The sequence below is a fragment of the Balearica regulorum genome, chromosome 11, assembly GCF_011004875.1.
Source record: "Balearica regulorum gibbericeps isolate bBalReg1 chromosome 11, bBalReg1.pri, whole genome shotgun sequence".
Lineage (NCBI taxonomy): Eukaryota > Metazoa > Chordata > Aves > Gruiformes > Gruidae > Balearica > Balearica regulorum.
In genome coordinates, this window is record NC_046194.1 from 11141566 (window position 1) to 11162827 (window position 21262).

The window sequence follows — 21262 nt, forward strand, 5'->3', positions numbered from 1 at the left end:
AGTTCTTCAGTTTGTGGTTTGCAGGCAGGGCTCAGTGAACTGTTTTCTCATCTCCAAACATTTTATTGGTTCTCTCAATTAGAGTGCAAACAGCAGTAGTTATCACCATGTCCCCTTCAGGCCAGTCTTCATGTGTGACTGGAACTGTCTAAACAGCCAGAACTGGTAGATAGAGAAAAGAAGGGCCTTCCTAGAACATCACCAGCAGCGTCAAGACCAGCAATGGTTTTCTAACAGTCCTGAAGGCAGGAGGTATCAAGACTGCTGCTAGATTTTTCTACAGCAGGTGACTCTTCCACACGTCCCTTGGATTGCTTTCACCATGAGCCTTCTGCACTAGAGGCTTCTGCTAGGACACCTGTGTGCATTGGGGTCATGCACCCCAGCATCAGTGACCATAAAACATCTGTAAAAGAAATAACACAAAGGGCTTTGCTCCCAAAGTAAGGCCATGGACTCAGACTCAGCTGTCAAGGAATCTGGTATGACTTCCTGCCATCCTCTAAACCAAGGGCACTCACACTAAGAGTGATGTAAGCAGGTGCAGAGAGAAACAGAGATTGTGCATATATGTATGCTGGGGCTGTAAGCTGCAGGTTGGCCATTACAGGTGGCAGTTCTGTAGGCTGTGGCTATTCCTTTAGTAAAGCCGGGCTGGCAAGAACGACAGAGCTACACTCTTATTACCAGCTTTGATCCCAGGATAGGCAGGGTTAGGCAAGAAAATGCAGATTAAAAGTTTTCTTGGGGAATGCAGCAGCAGCGAGAGAGAAAGAAGTTACAGCCTAGAACAAGAGCCATAGCTGAAGCACAGAAAAGGGACGAGTACAAATGAAGCAGCTCTCATCCTCATCAGACGCTCCAGGAACCATTTCCCAGCACTCAGCTGAGCATCCTATCCCCCACCATCACCTGACACAGACCACGTCCAGCACCGCCTCTGCCCACACAAGTATATCCGACTGCCAGGGCCTTTTCCTGTGCCAGGCACACATCACAGCCAGTTCCTAGCCTCGCAGGTGCACATCCTCCCGTCTGGGACCAGCCTGCCTGCACTTGTGCAAACCACATGGGAGGTACTGATGCTTCCCAGGGCACCTCGCTGGCCACAGCCACACTGCTCACACAGACCCCAGCCTGGTGAGGCTTCAGCAGATCAGGGCTTTGCCTCCTCCAGCAGCACAAAGCAGCTTCACCCCCGTGGGGCTGCACATTTCTCTCACAGGGCCTGATACTAGAGAGCAGCACATGGTGTCCAGGAATCCACACATACTCCAGGCCTCCAGGACACTCCCAAGCCCTGCCCCAGTCCAAACTCACACCACCCACACAGGGGGGAGGCAGACAGAACCAGCTGCTGTGTTTTTTTTGAGCTCCACAGACATCGTTACTATGTGTGGTGACAACAGCATAAAGGCTGTGTCGCTCAAAGCCTCTGCCTGAGACATGGAGAGGAAAGACGAGGAGGGTCCTGGGGCAGAGTGCTAGATGCACAGCAAGCTTTGAGGCAGCTGGGTGCCAGGGGGAGGCCAGGGGACATTTCTGCCACTCCACAGCACAGCTCCCCACAGCAGGGAGGGCAGGTCTCATGAACCACAAGCCCCTAGGCCAAGCCTGTGCCCAGGCTGGCACCCAGCACGGGGAACGGGGGGGGGCACCCTGGGGCCTGCCCCACCCACCCCCTCTGTGCCAACTAGCACCACGGCGGGGGCTGCGCGGGGATAGGTGTCAGGCTGGGGCCTCTCCCACCATACTGGGGGAGACCCTGAGGCCTGCTCCCCCCCCCCAAGCAGGAGCGAGGGTCGCACCGGGGTCTCCCCCGTCCCAACCAGGGGGGAGAGGCCTGCCCCACCTCCAGCAGACATGGGACCGGTGCTGCATCGGGGTGGGGTCCCCGAAATCCGCCCCCCGCCGCAGGGCGCCCCCAAGCGGTCGCCACGGGGGGGACACGAGCGGCGCTGGCCCCGCCCCCTCGCTGAAGGCCCCACCCCCTCCCGACAAGCGCGGGCCCCCCCCCATGCTGTGGGGAGGCCCCACCCGCTCCGCCCCCCGGGACCCGCGCCGCACGCGCCTGCCCCGCCCCCACTCGCGGGGCCAAGGACCGGCGCCCCACGGGCGGGCGACTCGTGGCGGACCCACGCCGCGCCGCCGTCCCACCTGCGCCTCCCGTGCAATCGTAGGGAGGCGCCCGCGGCCAGCGCTGCTCGTACCTGGCTCCCCGGCGGTGCGCCGCCCTCTCTACCCAGAGCCCGGATTCGGGTCGCGGCCCCTTTAAATGGAGCCGCCGCTCGGAGCCCTCAGCGCGCTACAGCCCTAGGGGGGGCGGGGGCACCGCCCCATTGGCTGTACAGAGCGAGGGACGGTTTCCCATTGGCCACGGCGGGGCCTGGGCTCGCGAGATTCGCATGCAGGCGGCGGCCTCAGAAACGCGGAGCGGAGCCGTAAGCCCGAGATCAGCGCAACAGCCCGCACTCCGCCGGGCGGCCGGAAAACCCGGAGCGGATCACCGTGGCGGAGCGGGGCCGCGCGAAGAGGCAGCGCGGAGCCGAGCGCGGGCAGCGGCCGTACTCCAGCGGTACAGGGCGCCCCAGTCCCCGCTGGTGCCCGCGCGGCCACCCGCAAAGTGCGGAGCGGAGCGGGCATGCTACCCCACTCACCCCCTCCCACGCCCTTAACCCTCTCGCTACCGCCTCGCGCGGCCCAGGACCCGCTGCAGCTTCGGGGGGCCCAGGCCGGCCACGCCACCACAGCCTCTACCTGCGCGCGGGGGGAGCCGCCCGGCCGGGTCCAGGCGCCGCTACCGCCTCCCTGGAGCTGGAGCGTCTCCCCGGGGCGGTGAGTGACAGCGCGGCCAGGCGGGGCTTCCGCGGGGGCCCGGGACACGGCCCCGCCTCCGGGAGGGGCTGTCCCGGCCGGCGCCCACCGCCCGCGCCCCGCCCACGGCACCCCCGGACGCCCGCCCCACCCGCGACAACCTCCACCCGAGCTCCCCTCCCCCACTCAGGCCCCACCCCCCTCCGTGCCCCCCAGGCTGCCCTCCCCCACCCGCGGCACCCCACACACCCCCGAGGTCCCCTCCCCCAACCATGACAGCCCCCACCGGGGCTCCCCTCCCCCACCCGCGACACCCCCTCCAACGAGCACCCCTCCCCCACCGCGCCCCATCCATCCGCGGGCCCAGTCGTACCTCCCGCGCAGCTTCCCACACCAGGCTTGCACCCCCCCCCCCCCGGGGACTCCACTCCCGGCGTTGCCTGGGCCCCCTCCATCCCAGAGGGGTACAGGGGTACTCTTCCTCCTTTGGCCGCCCCACTCCCCTGGAGGCTCTTCCACTCCGGGCGCCACGGGAACCAGCCCCCTCCCAGCCTGCCTTTTTGTCGCCCCGCGGGGAAGACGTGGGGTGCAGAAGCTGGGCCCCGGAGGCACACAGGAATGCGCAGCGCTGGGGCCGGGAGGAGACGCCGGGTCTTCCTCCCGCGTTCCGGAGAGGGAAAGGCGCGTTTACGGCCGTCAGGAGGGGACGACGGAGTTGCGGACAACCGGCCACACCGCCGGCTGCTCCCCGCTCCGGGAGGGCTGTCAGCCGCTGCGGGGCTCCCACGCCCGGGAAGCGGGCTGGCCTCGGGCGCACGGCACCCCTCCCGCTTACGTGCAACGGGACACGGAGGGAAATGGGTTTTATTGAAAAGCGGTGAAATCAAGCCTGCCGGAGACAATTAACGACCACACTCCCGCGACGACCGAGACGGCACTCCACAGCCGCCGGGGGCAGGGCACCGCAGGACCCTCCCCACTCCCGTAGGCCGGTTGCTCCTGAGAGCCGGCTGCCTTCCCGCAGCGGGGTAGCACCGCCCCGACGGACAAGGGCTAGCGAGGCAGCGGGAACGGGGTCCGGAAGACGAGGGGGAGGTAAGGGGACACCCGCGGCTGGACAGGGAACGGAGCGGGCAAAATTTTGGCGCTCGCCCGCGGCGCCTTAAGAAACTCAAGCGGCGCGCTAGCTCCCCTGGCTGTGCCCGAGCGCCGGTACTTACTAGCCGTAATGGACAAGCAGAGCAGGGGCGGAAAAGCCGCCGCTCTCACCACTGGCCGGGGGGGGGGGGGGGGGGGGGGCGGGGAAAGGGAAAGAAAGGAGAACGTGTGAGAAGAGCGGAGCGAGCTACTAGCGTAGCACACGCTCGGCCACTGCCTCTATCTCTTTAAACCGAGCGGCCTCCGCTGCGCCTGCGCGGTCTCCTACTTCACTGCGCCTGCGCGGCGAGCTCTGGCGGCTCGTTGGGTTCCTTTGTCCCTTGCTCGCCTCTCATCCAAGCGTTATGCCCGCGGCGATAATTGGCGGCATGTGCGACGGACTGCCGCGGCTGTGTAGCCAATCGGCTCCGCGCAAAGAGCTATTAGAGCGGCTAGTCCCGCCTCGCCGCGGCTGGGCTGTGAGTGGCGGCGAGCACGCCCAGTAGCGGCGCAGTGCTGGAGGGTGGGAGGCCAATGGGAGCGCGAGTGGTGGGCGCCTGGTTAGGTTGTGCGAGTTCCGGCCGTGCGCGCGCTCCTGTCCGGGCTGCTGCGGGGCGAGGAGGCCGCAATCCGCCTTGGCGCCGGTGTCTGCCACCAGGTGAGGCAGCGACGGTGGCAGGACTGTGGCTCCGCTCCGCTCCGCTCCGGAGCGGGCTCTCCTGGGCGGCCGCCGCAGCTAGGGCCCTGCTGGGGCCCGCCGCGGCCTGCGCGGCCCGCCCCGCCGCTGCACGCGGCCACTTTGGCTGGCGGGCCACCCCCGGTGAGACGGGGCCGGGGGCGGCTGGAACCATCTGGGGGCTGGGGCCTGCGGGCGGGAATTGAGGTCGAGCTCCGAGCCGCGGCCGACCGGACGTGTCTGCCTCTAGGTGGTGAAGATGCAGGGTAACAAGGGCTTCAACATGGAGAAGCAGAACCACACTCCGCGGAAACAGCACCAGCACCAGCAGCACCCGCCGCCGTCCATCCCCGCCAACGGGCAGCAGGCCAACAGCCAGAGTGAGTCCCGGGCCCGCCGCGGGGGGCCGCCCGGCCCCGCTTTGGGTAGGCTTTGAGCGATCGCCCTCGCTGCTGAGCGTAACTTCGGGTTAGCTGCCGGCCTATACGGGTGCAACAGGTCTCGGTGGAAACAAGCACAACCCGTTCTTTCAATTTAAAACGATAAAAACTCAGGTCCTTAAGCAAACAGCAATCTGCGTTCGCTGTTCGCCTGCAATAGGTTTTTCAGTTATTGGAGATTGTAGTTTGAGTTGTAGCCGGGTTGTTTTTTTGTTGATTTTTTTTTTTGCTTAGTCTAATCAAAGATGCATGCAGCTCCCGTAGGTTTGACTGGGTTTTGTTTGTAAACTTACTGTCTTCCCGAAACTGGACAGCGATGTAGAGGTTCTTATTTGTCTCAAATTCTCAAGAAAAGCTTACGTAAAGAGGTTGGAAGTCTCTGAACCTTTAACAGTGTTTCTGTAAATCTTACAAATATGAGATGGCCTGTTTTCCCTTGATTCTGTTTTCTTTTTTTCCCCCAGCCATAACAGATGGCTTCTCAACACTGGTTTCCTTAAGTTCTAGTGAAATAAACTTGTTATCTGTAAAGATACAGTTGTAGTAAGAATATTGTTACAGTAATCTGCAGTCACCCGTTAAGACTAAATTTTGACATAAGAAGGACCAGGAGATACCTAGTTTTAATAATATTTCAGTGTTCAAGTACCAGCTGACATTGATGATGGCTGTTACTCTAATCTAGTGTGTTTCTGGATTTGTTCTTAATCAGTATGGCCTGTAGCTGTGTTACTTGAGATGCAGGGGGGGGTGCTTGTGAGCTGAGACAGTACGCATTAATGGCTTCTGGGATCTTAACTGATCAGATAGTTTAGAAGTATCGCGGCAAGGCATTGCATTTACTGTTTTTTGGGGAGGAAGTGCTTTAGTTATATTAGATTTTTAAATTTTTTTTTAAGTTTGGACACTTTTGCTGTTCAAAACAAAAAGATATAGAAGTCACATGTGCACTTTGCATGATTGTTCTGTGTATTTTTTCTGTCAAAGTTGCAGGTTTAATGTATATACACACACATACAGAGATACTGGGCTAGTAAAAAAATTTCTGTGTATTTTTATTAGGTGGCCCTGTTAAGCAGGCTCCTTATCAGTTTGTAGAAGATAATAGACAAGGGTGGCAGACAAGTCCATTTCCAGTAAAGTTGGAAACAATACTACACAACTGTATTGTAGTATTCTCACAGGGATCAGCTTATAGTGAGTGCCTGTATCTCAAATTCCTTTGAGTGGATCTACTTAAGGCAGAACAGTGATAGTGGTATAACTGCTGTAAGTCCCTCCTAGTGGGAGGCTTGAAATACCATTGCAGTTGATCCCCAAATACTTCTGATAATGGTGTGAAGAAGTTCACAAAACAAAACACTTATGTACCCTTGCTTTATGAAGTAGATAACTTACTCTCATTACTCTTCTATAGCTATACTGTCAGTCTAATGTATTTTTTTGTGTTAGCCATAGAGGCATGCTTATTCTTATAAATGTGTTGTCCTTGCATGCATTGTTTTTGCATGAATAGCCTTTCCTTGTTAGTACTGTTCTTTGTAGCTTTAATCAAGCCACTCACGTCTGTAGTTTTTCATATGTGTGGCCATGAGGTGTGTCCTCTGCAAAGTGAACGAAGTGCTTTTTATGGCTTACTGTCCTGTGTGAGGAAGTTCTGTATACATTCAAGAAAATGGGACACAGGAAGATAAAGTGAGGATAAAGCCACCCCTGTATCTGGTGTATAGCAGAGCTTCCAGGATCATGCTGGACTCTTGCTGAATTAAAGGTTAAAGATTGTATATGCATGTGGAGATTTGAGAATGTTCTTACAATCTGTCCTATTTATTAATGTTAGGTATAGCATTGCTTACTGAATATAGGGTTGGGTTTTTTTATTTTTGTAATGAGCTTTGTAATTTTTCTGAGGTCTCACCTATATGGCTGGTTTTGGGGTGTGTTTTTTCACTATTTTCACCATTCCAGCCTTCTCTTCAGCTTGGAATCCAAGACTTTAGAACTCAAATCCCATCTCATAGAATGACAGCTGTCTCAAATGTAATCTGTCTGGGCAAAATTTTCTCTCATTTGCATATTTTTCTAGACATCTGAGGTTGGAGTTTTTTGAGTAAAAATCTGTTTGCTGGTCAAATTGTGGCTTTTCTAATTCAGGATGTAATAACAAAATCCTGTATTGTGACTATAGTTGATGTTGTTATGGGCCAGTCATCTTGACCAGATCTCCAAGTTGAGTGAAATCTCTCATGTTATTTCAAGCTGCAGTGTTCTTCTTTTCTCCAGTTCTAGACTGTCTTTCACTGGTATTAATGAGCACTGAGGTCTAAGTATGTGTTTTCTTTAAAAAGAACATGTCCCCATTCTGAAATAAAATTCCTTTGTGGCTGTAGAGATGGCTGGAGAGGTTTGAGACCAAAGTGAATGGGTGGTATTACCTATATTGTCCTATGTCTCAATGTTCACTGTGATGAAATCTAATAGAATTTATCCCCCCAACTGTAGAGCAGCTGTGTACCTTATTCCCCTCAGATGAAGGCCTGACCATTGACCTGAAGAATTTCCGCAAACCTGGTGAAAAGACCTTCACCCAAAGAAGCCGCCTGTTTGTGGGGAATCTGCCCCCAGATATTACAGAGGAAGAGATGAGAAAGTTATTTGAGAAGTATGGCAAGGCAGGTGAAGTCTTCATACACAAGGACAAAGGCTTTGGCTTTATCAGGCTGGTGAGTGACTTGCTACCTTTGGGGTTTTTTGTGGCAATGGCTCACACTGGAGGAATATTGCTAAAGGGAAGTAGTAGATGTTCAGATAACTTGCTAACTAAGCCTATTGTTGATTTTTAGTAACCTGGAATATGGGATCAGCTTCTACAAGTGGTTTGCCTAGAGCTTGTTATGAGAAGGAATGTGAATTCAGGCAGCCTGTAGCAGGATTTATGAGATACCTGAAATAAAGTTATTCTGAAGTCAGCTGGTAGAAAACATGAAGGTGATGCTATTATAGACAAGGTGGACTTCCATTTTCTGGAAGGGTGTGAACATGCAATTTCTGTGAACACACATTGAACATGCAGTATTACTGATGAATGCTCGTGAGATGGGGATCTCTGGATGATCATGTGTAAGCATGGCTAGGAGGGAGGTAGCTACCAACAGAAAGTAATGGTTCTCAGACTTTATTGGCTCATGTACTACCTTTCTGAAAGCCCCAGGGTGAGTGAATGGAGCCTCAGATTCCCACACAAAAGTCTGGGGCACTTTGCTGTCGTGTAGCTGCTTGTTACTGACTTAAATGAGTGGAAAGGTGTGAAACTGGCATAGGATGTCTTTCATGGATTGTCATACAATCAGCATTTTCTTTTACAGTAATCAGATTTGGCTAACATTTGAATCTTGATTATTTTTTTTAATGCATTTTAAAAACAAAAAAGGCATGGTTTGTAGCCTTAATATAATTATGTCTGATAGACAATGATCATTTAATTGTTTGCTTAGTTCATACTGGCTGTTGGATTAAGTTTGTCTGATACATTTCCGCCCTACCTTGCCCCCCTCCCCCAAACTCTGTACATGCCTATTCAGCTACAGTCATTGATAATAGAAAATAGCTACAGATTGTTAGGATGCTTTTTAGCATACTATGGGAGGATTATTTGTTCCTCTCTGTGAAGTACTTGTTCGGGGCAAATAGGCTTGTGACTCTGTTGTGAATCTGGCTGATTCTGTACTGCATTGAGAGTTTTAATGATAACTTTTTTTATCTTCAGGAAACTCGCACTCTGGCAGAGATTGCAAAGGTGGAACTAGACAACATGCCTTTACGTGGGAAGCAGCTAAGAGTGCGTTTTGCATGCCACAGCGCATCACTGACAGTCAGGAACCTGCCTCAATTTGTGTCCAATGAGCTCCTGGAGGAAGCCTTCTCAGTGTTTGGCCAGGTGGAAAGGGCTGTGGTTATTGTGGATGACAGAGGACGATCCTCTGGGAAAGGCATTGTGGAGTTCTCAGGGAAGCCTGCTGCTAGGAAAGCCCTGGATAGATGTAGTGATGGGTCTTTCCTGCTAACTACGTAAGTGCGGAGGGCGAGAAGTGCTATGCTGGCATGTGTGCAGGTTGATGGGTGGCATTGGCTTGTGAGCAATGTTTCTTAACACCAGAGCGGGACAGATGAGATACGGGGCAGGAGGTGGTAGGTGATTTGCCTGGTGAGAACTTTACTTAGCTTTGTTCCAACAAGAGTGAGTCTATGCTGAACCTCAGGTCTGAAAACTTTCTTCTGGGAATCTGCTAGTGGGGTAAGTACATAAAACTTCACGATAAGCTCTTTCTTGATAAAGCCTTCTTAGGGCAATTAAAGCAGCCTTTAAGAAGCAGGAGCTATTTAAGAGACCATCCATATAATTTGTTGGAAACGAAGCTCAACTGTGTTAATCATGCACTCTGGATCGCCTTAAAGGTGAGTCTTGGGATGGGACTCCTCTCAGCAGCATGCACTGCTGGAGTGAAAAGCTGATCCACCACTGTGGGCATGGGATCTGTCAGAGAAGCTGGTCAGATAGATTGGATTGTTTGGAGTTTTCACCATAATAAACTGGTTTCCTTGTGCTTGACTAGCATAAGGCAACAAAGCATGTTCTTGCATGGTTATGTGAACTTAAGTAAATGACTAATTCAAGATGTGTTCCACAGAGCACACCTTGTTGCTCTATTAAGGGGGGGACATTGTTGATCTATTGAAAATAAAAATTACTGTATATTTTGTATGTATGCACCTAGAATTTGTGAATATAATACCTCCTGAACTTGGGGCTACATTGCTAATTGCTGAAGTAATTTTATAAGCTTTGTGCTGATCACTTCTCTCCTTTTTCTTGGAGGCCTGCATATGGCACAGCTGTACACAAGCACATACAGTTTGAAAAAGCATGTGTTTTGTTTTTGTTTTTTTTTTAATATCTGTCTTTCTCCCTGACACTCTTTGGAGATAACCAGCATAGTGTGTAGTGCTCTGCAGGAGGATTGCTGTTAGGGAGGTTTTGCTGATTCAGAAGTCTATGTCCTGAAAGAACCATGAAAACAAATTTTTTAAAAGTGATCATGCAAAACTAATCGCTACTAGCGTATAACTGAGAGCACCTAAGGGTAACATTCAATCTTTTTGTAGCTATCAGTATATTAGATTCTGATATCTAGGACAGCAAACCAGTATGTTGCTTATTTCTAGTTATGGTTTGGTTTTGATTTATTTTTTTTCTGGTTTGTCCTAGTTCATGACAGTAACAGCTAGGTAAACTGGTTGGAATTGGTTCACATTGGAAAATAAGACTATTAATAATGGGAATATGTCACATCAAAGTAAAAAGCTACATTGTGGATCTTCAGCGGAGGAGAGAGATTTTAGTCTCTCATATCCTGCCTTCCTGCTGGAGTCTGGTCACCGCTTACTTGCTGCTTGGCATAGCATGATCATTTCTCTTCCATTTCCCCAGCTCTGGCAAATGGGGTTGAGTAGCTAACGAGAACCTGCAGTGCTGCTGTGTACTGAGGATGAGCAGTGTCAGTGCTGTGATGGGGAGCTAATTCAGAGACTGAGGATGCTTCTGTTAAATACTTTCTTCTGCACACAGAAATCAGAAGGACAGAAGCATACGTGTGCAGTGTCTCTGTTGTGAAGTGCACCGGTGGATTTCTTGGCAGGAGAGGGAGGTGGAAATTCAAACAGGGCCCAACAGGCACTTACAGTGCTTGGCAGTAATGGCATGTGTTGGTCTCACCAGGAGAGTATGGCTGAATGGTACAGCCAGCAACCTCCAGTGAGGAGCAGTGTAGTTACTCTTAGCTTTAGGCAGCTCTAAAAAGGCACACAGGGACTTCTGCAGCCTATGGTTGGCCATGTTGCAAGGGAGGAAAGGGAGAAAAAACAGACTCTAGGGACTACAAGACTTCATGCTGAGTAGATCCTACTGGAGGATGTCGAGTTCCAGTTAAGCTGTTAATTTGAACCAGTAACTGCAAGTATTCTTCTTTCAGTACAATTTTCGTTTGGATTCAACAAGGATTTTGATTAATGGTTCAGCTCCTATTCTAGAAAGAAAGAAAAATAGTGTTCAAAGTGATTTCTGGTTTCACTTTGGTTGAGATCCTCAACAGCTCTGAATTTCTTTGAGCATTGCTGAAAGCATATTTTATAATTTTGGACACAGTACACATGCTTTCTGACAGTGCAAGCTCATTCTTGAATTTTCTTGAAAGCACCTCATCTTTTCTGTACAGATTCCCTCGGCCTGTCACTGTGGAACCCATGGATCAATATGATGATGAAGAGGGACTACCAGAGAAACTAGTCATCAAAAACCAGCAATATCACAAGTATGTGCCTGCCATGTGACAGGACATGAGACTATCTGTGAACTAGGACATTAACTAGTGCCTCGGTCTTAGGAGGGTATTGTTAAAGGTTCTCCTTTTTCTGTAAACGTGACCTGCCTCTGGAAAGAGAATTGCATACACTGTTCTCTTGCCATGGTTAGCTGAAAGTAGTGGGTTTGGATCCCCACTGCTGGATAAGACTAACAGCCTCCACATATTTTTCATAAGTGTTTCATTTGTTGGAATAAAAAATATCTCAGTTTGAGATAACATGAGATCCCCTTGCTCAGATGAGAAGCTGAAGCAAAGACTTAAGTTACTTGCTGTAAGTATTATGGAAAGTCTGTAAAGGAAACAGATTTGAACCCACAATGGAAAAATGAAGGAATGACATGAATAGCACTAGGAGATTGTAGAGCTATCCAGGTATAAGGCCATGGTCTTTGAAGGCTTCCCAGTGTAAGTAGGTGGTATATGATCAGAGCAGTGGGAATTAGAAAGCTATGTGAGCTCATGAATTTTTCAGGCAAGAAAGAGGAGAGCTGGGAGGCTGCATTAGGAATAGTCATGTGCTGCAGGTGCAGGGACTGCAGAGGTTAGTGAAATAAACACACATGTTTGGGCGGTGTTTGTTTCTGGAGTGGATCTGTCCATAAGATGTGCAGCAGGAACAGAGGCTGTTTCTTTCAAGAGCATTTCTAAATGTCTTTACCCAGAATCTTTTGGTGTCTTATGAAGGCAGTGTCACTGCTTGTTATGGTGGAGGACAGAACACAGTTTCCATGTATAATTAATCATGCAGGAGGATTTTGCCTAAGTTTCTCTGTTCAATGATTCCTGAGGAGCAGACAGACTGGTATCTCTAGCTATTTGTGAGAAAGTAGAAGACAAAGTGGTTCATTATTTGTTGCACTAAGAAGTGCATTGCTAACTGTTAAAAGGATCTCCCATTGCATTTAACACAAAAATGTATTTTTCTTGGTTCCTTCTTGGTCTGTTGAAGCATTCACTAGCTACTCCTTGTTTGACAGGGAGCGTGAGCAGCCTCCTCGATTTGCGCAGCCTGGCAGCTTTGAGTACGAATATGCCATGCGTTGGAAGGCTCTAATAGAAATGGAGAAGCAACAGCAAGAACAAGTAGACCGCAACATCAAGGAAGCTCGGGAGAAGCTGGAAATGGAAATGGAAGCAGCTCGCCATGAGCACCAAGTTATGCTCATGCGGCAAGGTACCAGTTGAAGATACAGTATCAGAACATGGCCCTACAACATCCAGGGGTGGGTAGCTCAGTAGACTGACTAGAGCCCACTGAAGCTGAGCTGTGGTGTGGCTGTTTCACTTGTAGCTGAGCAAATGAATGCAGAGATGTTACTGTTTTGCTGGAGGTTCTGTTACCTTATTCTCTTGTATGTTACGGTTCTAGTTCAGGAATTGATAAGCAGTGGCATGGGAGATGAGTTTGATTGAGGTTTTTTACTGTTGTCTTTTATAGATTTAATGAGACGCCAGGAAGAACTGAGGAGAATGGAGGAACTGCATAACCAAGAAGTACAAAAACGTAAACAGTTGGAACTCAGGTAATGGAGCAGGTTATGAAATGCTGTGAATCCATAATATTATGCAGTGAAACACTTCTTCAGTGCACCTAATTGTTTGGTGTGACAATTTAATTACTACCTAAAGTGTGGCTGTTATTTTGGGCCTTTTTGCTCATAGGGAGAGTGTACAGTTGGTTTAAGGTGGAAGAGTTAGGAGTTTCTTCTACTGATTAATACTTGGGTTTTTACAATTCCGTGTCTCAATTTAGCTCCTTGACTGAGGCAAGTAGAAGAATCAGAATCTGTGCAGTGATTTGGTGGCTTCAGTGCCACAGGTTGGGAAACCCCATTCTAGCATCTATCTTTTCATTTGAGGGGTAACTTAGTCTCAGAGATTTCTCTCTCCATTCCAGCTCTTCCTTGTCTCAGGGTCATTTTGAGAAGCTCCAGGAAGATCTCCAGACTACTTCCGTAATAGAAGGGGCTTGAGAACTGTCTTCCTTGTATGCATTATATTGAGTGTAGTCAGCATGTATTTGGGAGCTGCTGGGTACACAGAATCATAGAATCATTCAGGTTGGAAAAGACCTTTGAGATCTTCCAGTCCAACTGTAAACCTGTCACTGCCAAGTCCACCACTAAACCATGTCCCTAAGCACCACATCTATACATGTTTTAAATACCTCCAGGGATGGTGATTCCATCACTTCCCTGGGCAGCCTGTTCCAGTGCTTGACAACCCTTTCAGTGAAGAAATTTTTCCTAATATCCAATCTAAACCTCTCCTGGCACAACTTGAGACCATTTCCTCTTGTACTATTGCTTCTTACTTGGGAGAAGAGACTGACACCTTGCTACAGCCTCCTTTCAGGTAGTTGTAGAGAGCAATAAGGTCTCCCCTCAGCCTCCTTTTCTCCAGACTAAACAACCCCAGTTCCTTCAGCTGCTGTCCTCATGAGACATGAGTGTGATCCTGTTGGGTTTTACAATGAACTCCTTAAAATTCAAAGTGTTGGAAATGTCTTGATGCACATACATGTTTTTGTTTTCATCATGAGGTACCTAAGATTTTACAGCCTCAGCAAAATAATACTCTCAAAGTTGTAGGTTTCCAAACAAGACCCATTAGGCAGCACAGTAACACTGTGATGCTAGAAATAGGTGTATGTTGTGCTGAGCATCCTTGGACATTTTTTGCAGGCAAGAGGAAGAACGCAGGCGCCGTGAGGAGGAAATGAGAAGGCAGCAAGAAGAGATGATGAGACGCCAGCAGGAAGGCTTTAAAGGGAATTTTGCTGATGCGGTATGAGTGCTTCTGCTTTCCCATTACATCTGAACACTAACATTAGATTTTTGTCCTTTCACAGCATGGAAGGACACACGTTCTGTGAGTGCTTAACTTGTTGAATGACTCTACATCTTTAGTGTGTTCTGCCCTAAAGTATTGACTCCCTCTAATCTTAATATAAATACCCCAGCTACTGTCCTACTGCTGTTCATGTGGGACCCTCACTAGCTGTCTTGCTGTTCAGAAGAATACATGCTAACTAATTTTATTCTGGCAGTAACAAAGATGTACTGTCCCGAAGTACTGCTGCAGAACCCTGTTACGGTCATGTGTCCAGCTATATTCCTAGCCTGCAGTCTGTCTTAGTCATGCTTAGATGAAATGATCCCAACTTGAGGCACTGCTACAGGCATGATAATTGCTTGTACTTAAAAGTCAGTTGGTCAAGTATTTTCTTGTAATGTAAAATGTGTGGTAACCTGCCTTTTAATAGCAGTATCTCCAGTTCTATAAAGAACTGTCTTACTCATTTCCAGTCCCAGTAACTTTCTATTGTGGAGGCAGCTGTAGTTCTGTTGAAGTTGTATAATGGCATTGATGCAACTGGGTGGCAAGTGTTTATGTATCCTAGTGAAACATTGGCTCTGAAGCAAAATAACTAAATATATTTCAAACCAAAAAGGCCAAAATTGTGTGACTGACCTAAATGTGTGAATATTACCCTGCGTAGCAGAACTCCTGATTTATCTAAATAATAGTACCACTATATGACAAATAGTGGCACTGAGACTACAGATGCAGTGAAATTTGTTCTTTGGTTCCCACTGCAGAAAAAGTAGTACCCTCACTGAAGTGAGGAGGTGCTCTTAGCTTTGCAGTGAGGGAAATCTGTGGTGTGTCCCCTATGCTCAGTTAATAAAAGAGAAATTGAACTCACTAACTAGTATTTTAACACAGGTGACCCAGTGCTGTGTCTTTATGTGAGCTTTCATTGCTTTTAACAGGAAAAGCTTCTTAGCTATGCTGAGGAAGTAGCAAAACTAATTCTGTCTAATGTGTTACTGCTGCTCAGCAGATCTTTCCATCCAGATAGCAGATATCTCTTTATGCTGCTGTTTGGTAAGATCCGCATGCACGGTTTTGCTCTGGATGTTTTACCATGATTGTGAAAAACAGTCTTTCAGAATGAGATATTTTAAGTAAGACCTGTTTGTTCAGCAGTTAATCACAAAGGTAGCTCAGATCTTCTTTTGAAGTTTACCCAGGGAATTAGAAGTACTTTCTACACAGTTTTCAGTAGTAAAACCCCAGAACTCCTTGAATTTGTATAATTACATTGTTTAAAAGCCTGAATTTTCATCATTTGAAATGAATGTCTCTTTCCAGAGGGAGCCACCGGACATGCGAATGGGACAGATGGGTATGGGAGGTAAAGAGTATTCTGTGGCCATTTTTGTTCCTATGCATGTTCCTTTCCTCCTTTGCAAAATCCATACATTTTTTTGAGTAGGCTTACTTTATTGGCTTCTTATTTAGAAACTCATAGTAATCATCTCCCAGTTCAGTGACAGGAAGCATTCATGTGGCAAGAAACAACAAAATTTGGGTATTAGGCAGTACTGTACATTTGTGAAAGACTCACTTCAGTACACAAAAGACTTGGTTGAAGTTGCTATCAGACCCATAGAGTGCTTCACAAGTTTGTACTGATACAGAAGGTGGTATGACATGTAGTGCTAGACCTTAAGCCCAGGAAATAATATTGATTACTGTATTTCCATATTTTGATTACATGATTTAGAGTTTCAGGCCGCATGTACAAGAGCAACTGAAAAAGCAATGGGGGATTAGTGGTTAATGAAGGTGGTGAGTGTTAGAGCCTGCTGTAGTTTCAGATAATACTGGAATGTAAGATCAGTTTGTCTTAACTAGCCTTGCACTATTAGGTCAATAGACTAGGACTCTATCCCTGAATATAACACTGAGAGTAGCTTACACCATACTTTGTGACTCTGGAGTGATGAGTAGACCCCAGTCACTGTGTCTTCCAGGACTATTCTTCAGTTTTCTTTTCCAGGTACCATTGGCATGAACAATAGAGGAGCTATGGGTGGTACCAATGTCCCAGCTGCTGCACCGCCTGCAACTGGTCCTGGAGCTATGATACCTGATGGGGCTATGGGAATGGTAATGTATCTCCATCTGCTTTTTGTGTACACCTTTTAAATGTAGATTATGTTGTTGCCATTGTTAAGCACTATGCTGCTAAAGTTGAAGCTTGTTTATCTACCTAGAACTGTTGCTTAACTCCTGCTGAAATCTTTAGAAGTTAATCTTGCCTTGATACTAATAACTGCTTGCTTTAATTCCAAGATAGTGCTAAAACATGTGTTAGAAAGATCTTAGTAATAATATATGGTTATTTTTTAAATGGCATAATGGGCAACACTTTGTTGAATGAGTGTTTCAAGAGTAGATTCTTGCAGCCATAAAGCCAAGCTTTCAGGAATGTTCTGCCCACCAGTTTTAAAAACAATTATCTCCTATGCTAATAGGCTAAAGTGAGTATGCTAAAATAAGTTCAGCTAATTTGCTTAGGAGGTAAAGAGCAAAGAATCAGTGGAGGTTATGCTTATTTAGTTGCCTTATTAAGTTTTTATATTTAATTTAGTTTTAAACTTTACTGCAGAACTTTACAATAGACCATGGCTTCTGCAGCATTTGTCATTCCTCTCTGTCACACAGAGGATTGATCCTCTCACAGTGTCAGCACTTCCAGTCAGCAGCAGAAAGAGCAGCAGTCATAGCCAAGTTTGTCCTGAAAGTTGATCTTCCTTTAGCAGTTTATATCAGTTGGTCTAATAAACAATTTTCCTGCAAACCTTCCTGCTTAAACTTCTTGATCTATTGTGACTGCTACATCACAGATTTTTACTTTTTTTTTTGTCATAAAGAACAGTTTTATTTGGCTATAAGTTTTTGTACCTAACGGTAGGGACAGTGGAGCAGCTGAGGTTAAGGGAATGCATACTACACAAGGAAATTAAGGGGCAAGATGAAGAATGGAAAGGGGAGGTGAGTTCAGATCAATATGAATAAATAATACCATTTAGACCAAAAAGCAATCAACTATTTCTCTAATGGCCAGAAATACGTGTAGTCTTTTGTAAACTTTATCCTGGCCATGTGCTTGGTTTTAGGAGTTACTAGGCCCATGTATTTCAGCTTTTTATTCATGTAGGGAGCAGTTACTTGACATGTTTGCTTCAGCTGTTTGGAAGTGATTGCAGTGTCCTTCCCTGTCACGTGTCCTACAAGAAAAGTTCATGATTACTCACATTTTTTCATACGTAGGGAAGGGGAAAAAGTAGGAGGAGTGCTGTGTTAGTGCTAGTGCTTCCCCTGCACTCCCAGCAAAGTGAGCATTGAGAGTCCCTGGGACCCCCCATTGGCAATTTTACTGAAGTAAAATACTGTGTTCTGTAGAACCAGGCAATAAATACCACAGAGTCATCTACAGTACTAACACCAATTATGATGTGCACATGTGTATCGCATTACATTGTTATATATGTATCACTGTTGTAAACTTGTGGACAAAGACTATAAATGGAACCAAGGAGCTTGGTGTAAAGCAGCTCTGCTCTATGTAGTCTCTTAGCCCCAGTCTGGAGGGAAGGAAGAGGCAGTGGTTGCCTCCGGTACCTTCCCCAAAGTACCATGTCCACCATGAGGACATTCAAGCAGTGGAGCAGGTTGCCCAGAGTGTTTGTGCAGTCTTCATCCTTGGATGTTAACAAGAGCCAACTGGATAAAGCTGTGACTAACCTAGTCTGACCTCATAGCTGACTCCGCTTTGAGCAGGAAGTTGGACTAGACACCTCCTGAGGTATCTTCCAACCTGAATTATCCTTTGATCATTTTCTCCCTGCTGGAAGGAAGAGGCTGTGCAATAACATTAACCCATCTGGAAGAGGGGAAAGCCAAAGGAATAGAAATAACAGCAGATGCTATCAGGTCACAAGACTAATGTTGCAGACTTATTTTGGAATATAGTATCAGTATACTGTTCCTCATTTGCGTTCAGTTTGAATGAAGGAATATGGTGGAAATGTGAAGTTCTCCTTTCCCAGACTGCATTACTCACATGTTCCACAGCAGGGCACTGGTCTGTGAGATGGTGCAAACTGTATTCCAGTGTGCTTGACCACGAGTTACACGGGGAAGGAGACTTGGTCCTGCAATGGTCCTGTCAGTCCGGTTTTGGGGCTTTGGGGATATTTTTGGTGGGTTGAAGGTTTGTAGCAAGGTCAGCTGGAATTGTGGAATCCTGGTAGAATTTTAATCAATTCAAATGGCTTTTAACTGCCTTCTGTCGTTCCTTGTTTTTCTTCCTGCCTTTTCTGTGTTTGTCCTCATTACAAGACTCCACCACCGCCTGCAGATCGCTTTGGCCAGGGTGGCACAATGGAAGGCCTCGGAGCGATGGGAGGGAACCCACCTGCCTTCAACAGAGGAAATCCAGGGGGTGATTTTGGCCCTAACAAGCGTCGCAGATACTAACAGGATTAAGCTATCCCCTGCACATGCCCCAAAGAGGAAAGGAATCTTGGCAGGCCATGCAGGGTTCAACTTGGGGGGAGGGGGAGGGAATATCAGGGCCTGTTTTGGTAAAGCCACTCTAGGACAAGGGGAGTGCAGTCTGAATGGTAAAGGTTTTAGAAAATTTCATGTGGTGCATTCCTATAATTTCAATGTGAAAAATGGATTCTGGGAGGCTGCCATGGTTGTTCAGTAATGGTAAAATCTGGCAAGGACCCTAATGCCTTGACCATTCCAGGTTTCTTATTTGCAGCCAGAGTCCTGAGTCTAAACTAGATAAAATTGCAGTATGTCTTGGCTTTTTTTTTTAGTGTCGTGTACCTTGCTTAAGAGCACAGGGAAGTCTCTGGAGAACTAGGGCAGCATCTGGGTACTTTGCAGCTCCCATGATTCTGTAAATTTATATAGCTCCAAATGATCTGTCATGTAGTGAATTGGGGGAGATTTTATGTTAGTTTATTTTTTCTTTTTATTTTCTCCTAATTTGTAGTTATTATTTTTATCTGGACCATCTGATTCTTTAAAGTAGTTGACTGTCATGTGCAGCCTGAATGGCTGGGAGGCTCTTGTTTTGATGGATTTTTTTGATAATGTGTTGTATCGCTGTTTATTTTTACTGGTAGTAAAGTACAATCTATTGGACAAAGATACTGTATCTCATGCTGAAGATTTAACTGAAAGAAATGTTTGTATAATCTTAACCTTGCCTGTCTTTTTGTGTAGAAATACTACAAGATTTTTCATTTAGCGTAAACTGTTTGAACACAGGCTGTAATTGTCCCACTAACAAGTTTGAGTTTGTCTGAGGAATGTTACAGGAATGCATTATTAAAGTGGATTTTAAGCCTTTTTTATCTGGTGTGTTGTCTTCTGTTTTTTGAATAAAAATATGTGTATATGGATTGAAGTAAATCAAGCATCAGATTGTGGCACAAAAGTTGTTCTTGCATACCTCTATAAAGAGGGTGTTCAACCCTTGAGAATTTTCTAACAATTCTCATCGTCACTTCACAAGTATTTTTGTGTTGGAACAAGACCTTCAACTTCAGCATTTCAGAATACAATAAGGGAGCTCCTGATGCACCTATGGTGTGTCTATGTTGTGGATGCAGAGAATAGAGATGCAAGAATTGTTCATGTGTCACTGGGAGTGTGGAGTCCAATTTGTCTCATCTGTGTAGTACAAAATTGTTGGTGTCTGCACTGTGTTGCAGTTGCCTTTGGCTGGGATGCAGACCTTCCTCTGAATTCCTGTGCTGGGCCAGGAGATGGAGGACTCCTAGCTGTCAGTGGCAACAGTAACCCTTTATCTTGTTTAATACATGACGGAATCTGTAGGGACAGGAGCCTCGGGAGACTTGTGTTCCACACACTGAAGCTCTTGAGTTTTGACTGGGGAGGAGGGAGCAGAGCAGGAAGCTTAGAAAGAAATTTACATGGGAAAGGGAGGGAGAAAGAGTTACAACCTAAGAGTAAAGGAGTGATGTGGTTTAGCTGCCTTACAGCCTTGTGAAATAATAGGGAAGATGAGTGTTTTCAGATGCCTAATGTTACCAAGGCGATAATCTTAAATTAGGGTTTGGTCCTGTAGGTACTTTGTAAGTAGGGAAAGGTGAAATAATCACTGTGGAAGCTTCATTGGTTTACCCCTGTCTTTTGATGGCTTATAATTAGCCTGGAATGACACGACTGATGAGCTGTATTGAAGAGAGACTGCAGCTGATGCTTTTGTTTATTTTACTTGTTTTCCACATTTGAAAGCATCAGTGCTAGTAACTGGCTTGCCAAAGTGACACGGTATTTAATGGTGATTATCAAGGGGATTGTGACTTACCTGTAGGTACAGTAGGAAGAGTTTGGTGATGTTTTTCACCTGGCACATTTGCTAGGATAGCTAAATATTGCAAAATCTCAAATAAGCTGGCGAGAATGCTGAATAGCTTTTCTGTTGCACTGTGGAGAAGATGCATCTGTTCTTGTGGATTGTGTCTGGAACATGGCTGGCAGACATTCACTAAAGCCATGGGTGTTTGCTAAGTACATCATTTAATTCCAAAGTGTGAAATACTGGGAGAAGAAACTGTGAAGTTGCAGGCAGATGTCTATATTGTCTCTCATTCTCCTGCCCGTTGCTCAGCTGGCTTGTTTGTTAGTGAGCAGTCAAAAGTCACTGACTTAGAGAAATAGCAGAGCTCAAATGTTCAGCAGTAGCCTGTTGCTGCCTGAATCCTATGCAAGTATGAGATGAGGATGGGTCTGGTTACTGCCTTTCCCTGGGAGAAGAGGGATATAGTAGCAAGGTGTCTAAAATCATGGGGGAGGGGGGATTTAGCACTGCTCAGAGTCAATCTAACAAGACCAGTACGAGGTAAAAATCGAAGATCCCGTGACAGTGTTAT

The 21262-nt window shown here is 47.2% G+C and overlaps 2 protein-coding genes and 1 long non-coding RNA gene across 16 annotated transcripts in view; 2 read left to right on the top strand and 1 right to left on the bottom strand.

The window, feature by feature from the left end:
• Positions 1-3038, bottom strand: part of ZMYM3 (zinc finger MYM-type containing 3) — a 32350-nt gene extending 29312 nt beyond the window's left edge. Inside the window, exon 1 of one of the 5 annotated variants that reach the window (XM_075763308.1) lies at positions 2758-3038. The gene's annotated coding sequence lies outside the window, so the exon portion shown is untranslated. Of the gene's footprint in view, positions 1-2210; positions 2306-2757 lie in introns of those variants that run through there. The other 4 variants (XM_075763305.1, XM_075763309.1, XM_075763307.1 and 1 more) reach the window with 4 other exon arrangements.
• Positions 2425-19715, top strand: NONO (non-POU domain containing octamer binding). Of its 10 annotated transcripts, none has more exons than XM_075763316.1 (11): positions 2425-2575; positions 4878-5052; positions 7570-7790; positions 8834-9135; positions 11340-11435; positions 12467-12663; positions 12928-13012; positions 14174-14276; positions 15648-15690; positions 16339-16448; positions 18687-19715. In XM_075763316.1, the coding sequence occupies exons 2-11, from the start codon at positions 4887-4889 to the stop codon at positions 18822-18824; spliced, it is 1461 nt and encodes a 486-aa protein (XP_075619431.1). In that variant the 5' UTR covers positions 2425-2575; positions 4878-4886; the 3' UTR covers positions 18825-19715. The 10 variants fall into 10 exon arrangements, with proteins under 10 accessions (XP_075619431.1, XP_075619430.1, XP_075619429.1 ...); XM_075763315.1 differs by lacking the exon at positions 2425-2575 and adding an exon at positions 2647-2835; XM_075763314.1 differs by lacking the exon at positions 2425-2575 and adding an exon at positions 4272-4609.
• LOC142603348 (uncharacterized) lies at positions 9142-10412 on the top strand. Its single transcript, XR_012837270.1, has 2 exons — positions 9142-9522; positions 9944-10412. It is a non-coding gene; the product is annotated as an uncharacterized LOC142603348 (long non-coding RNA).
• Positions 19716-21262: the final 1547 nt, after the last annotated feature.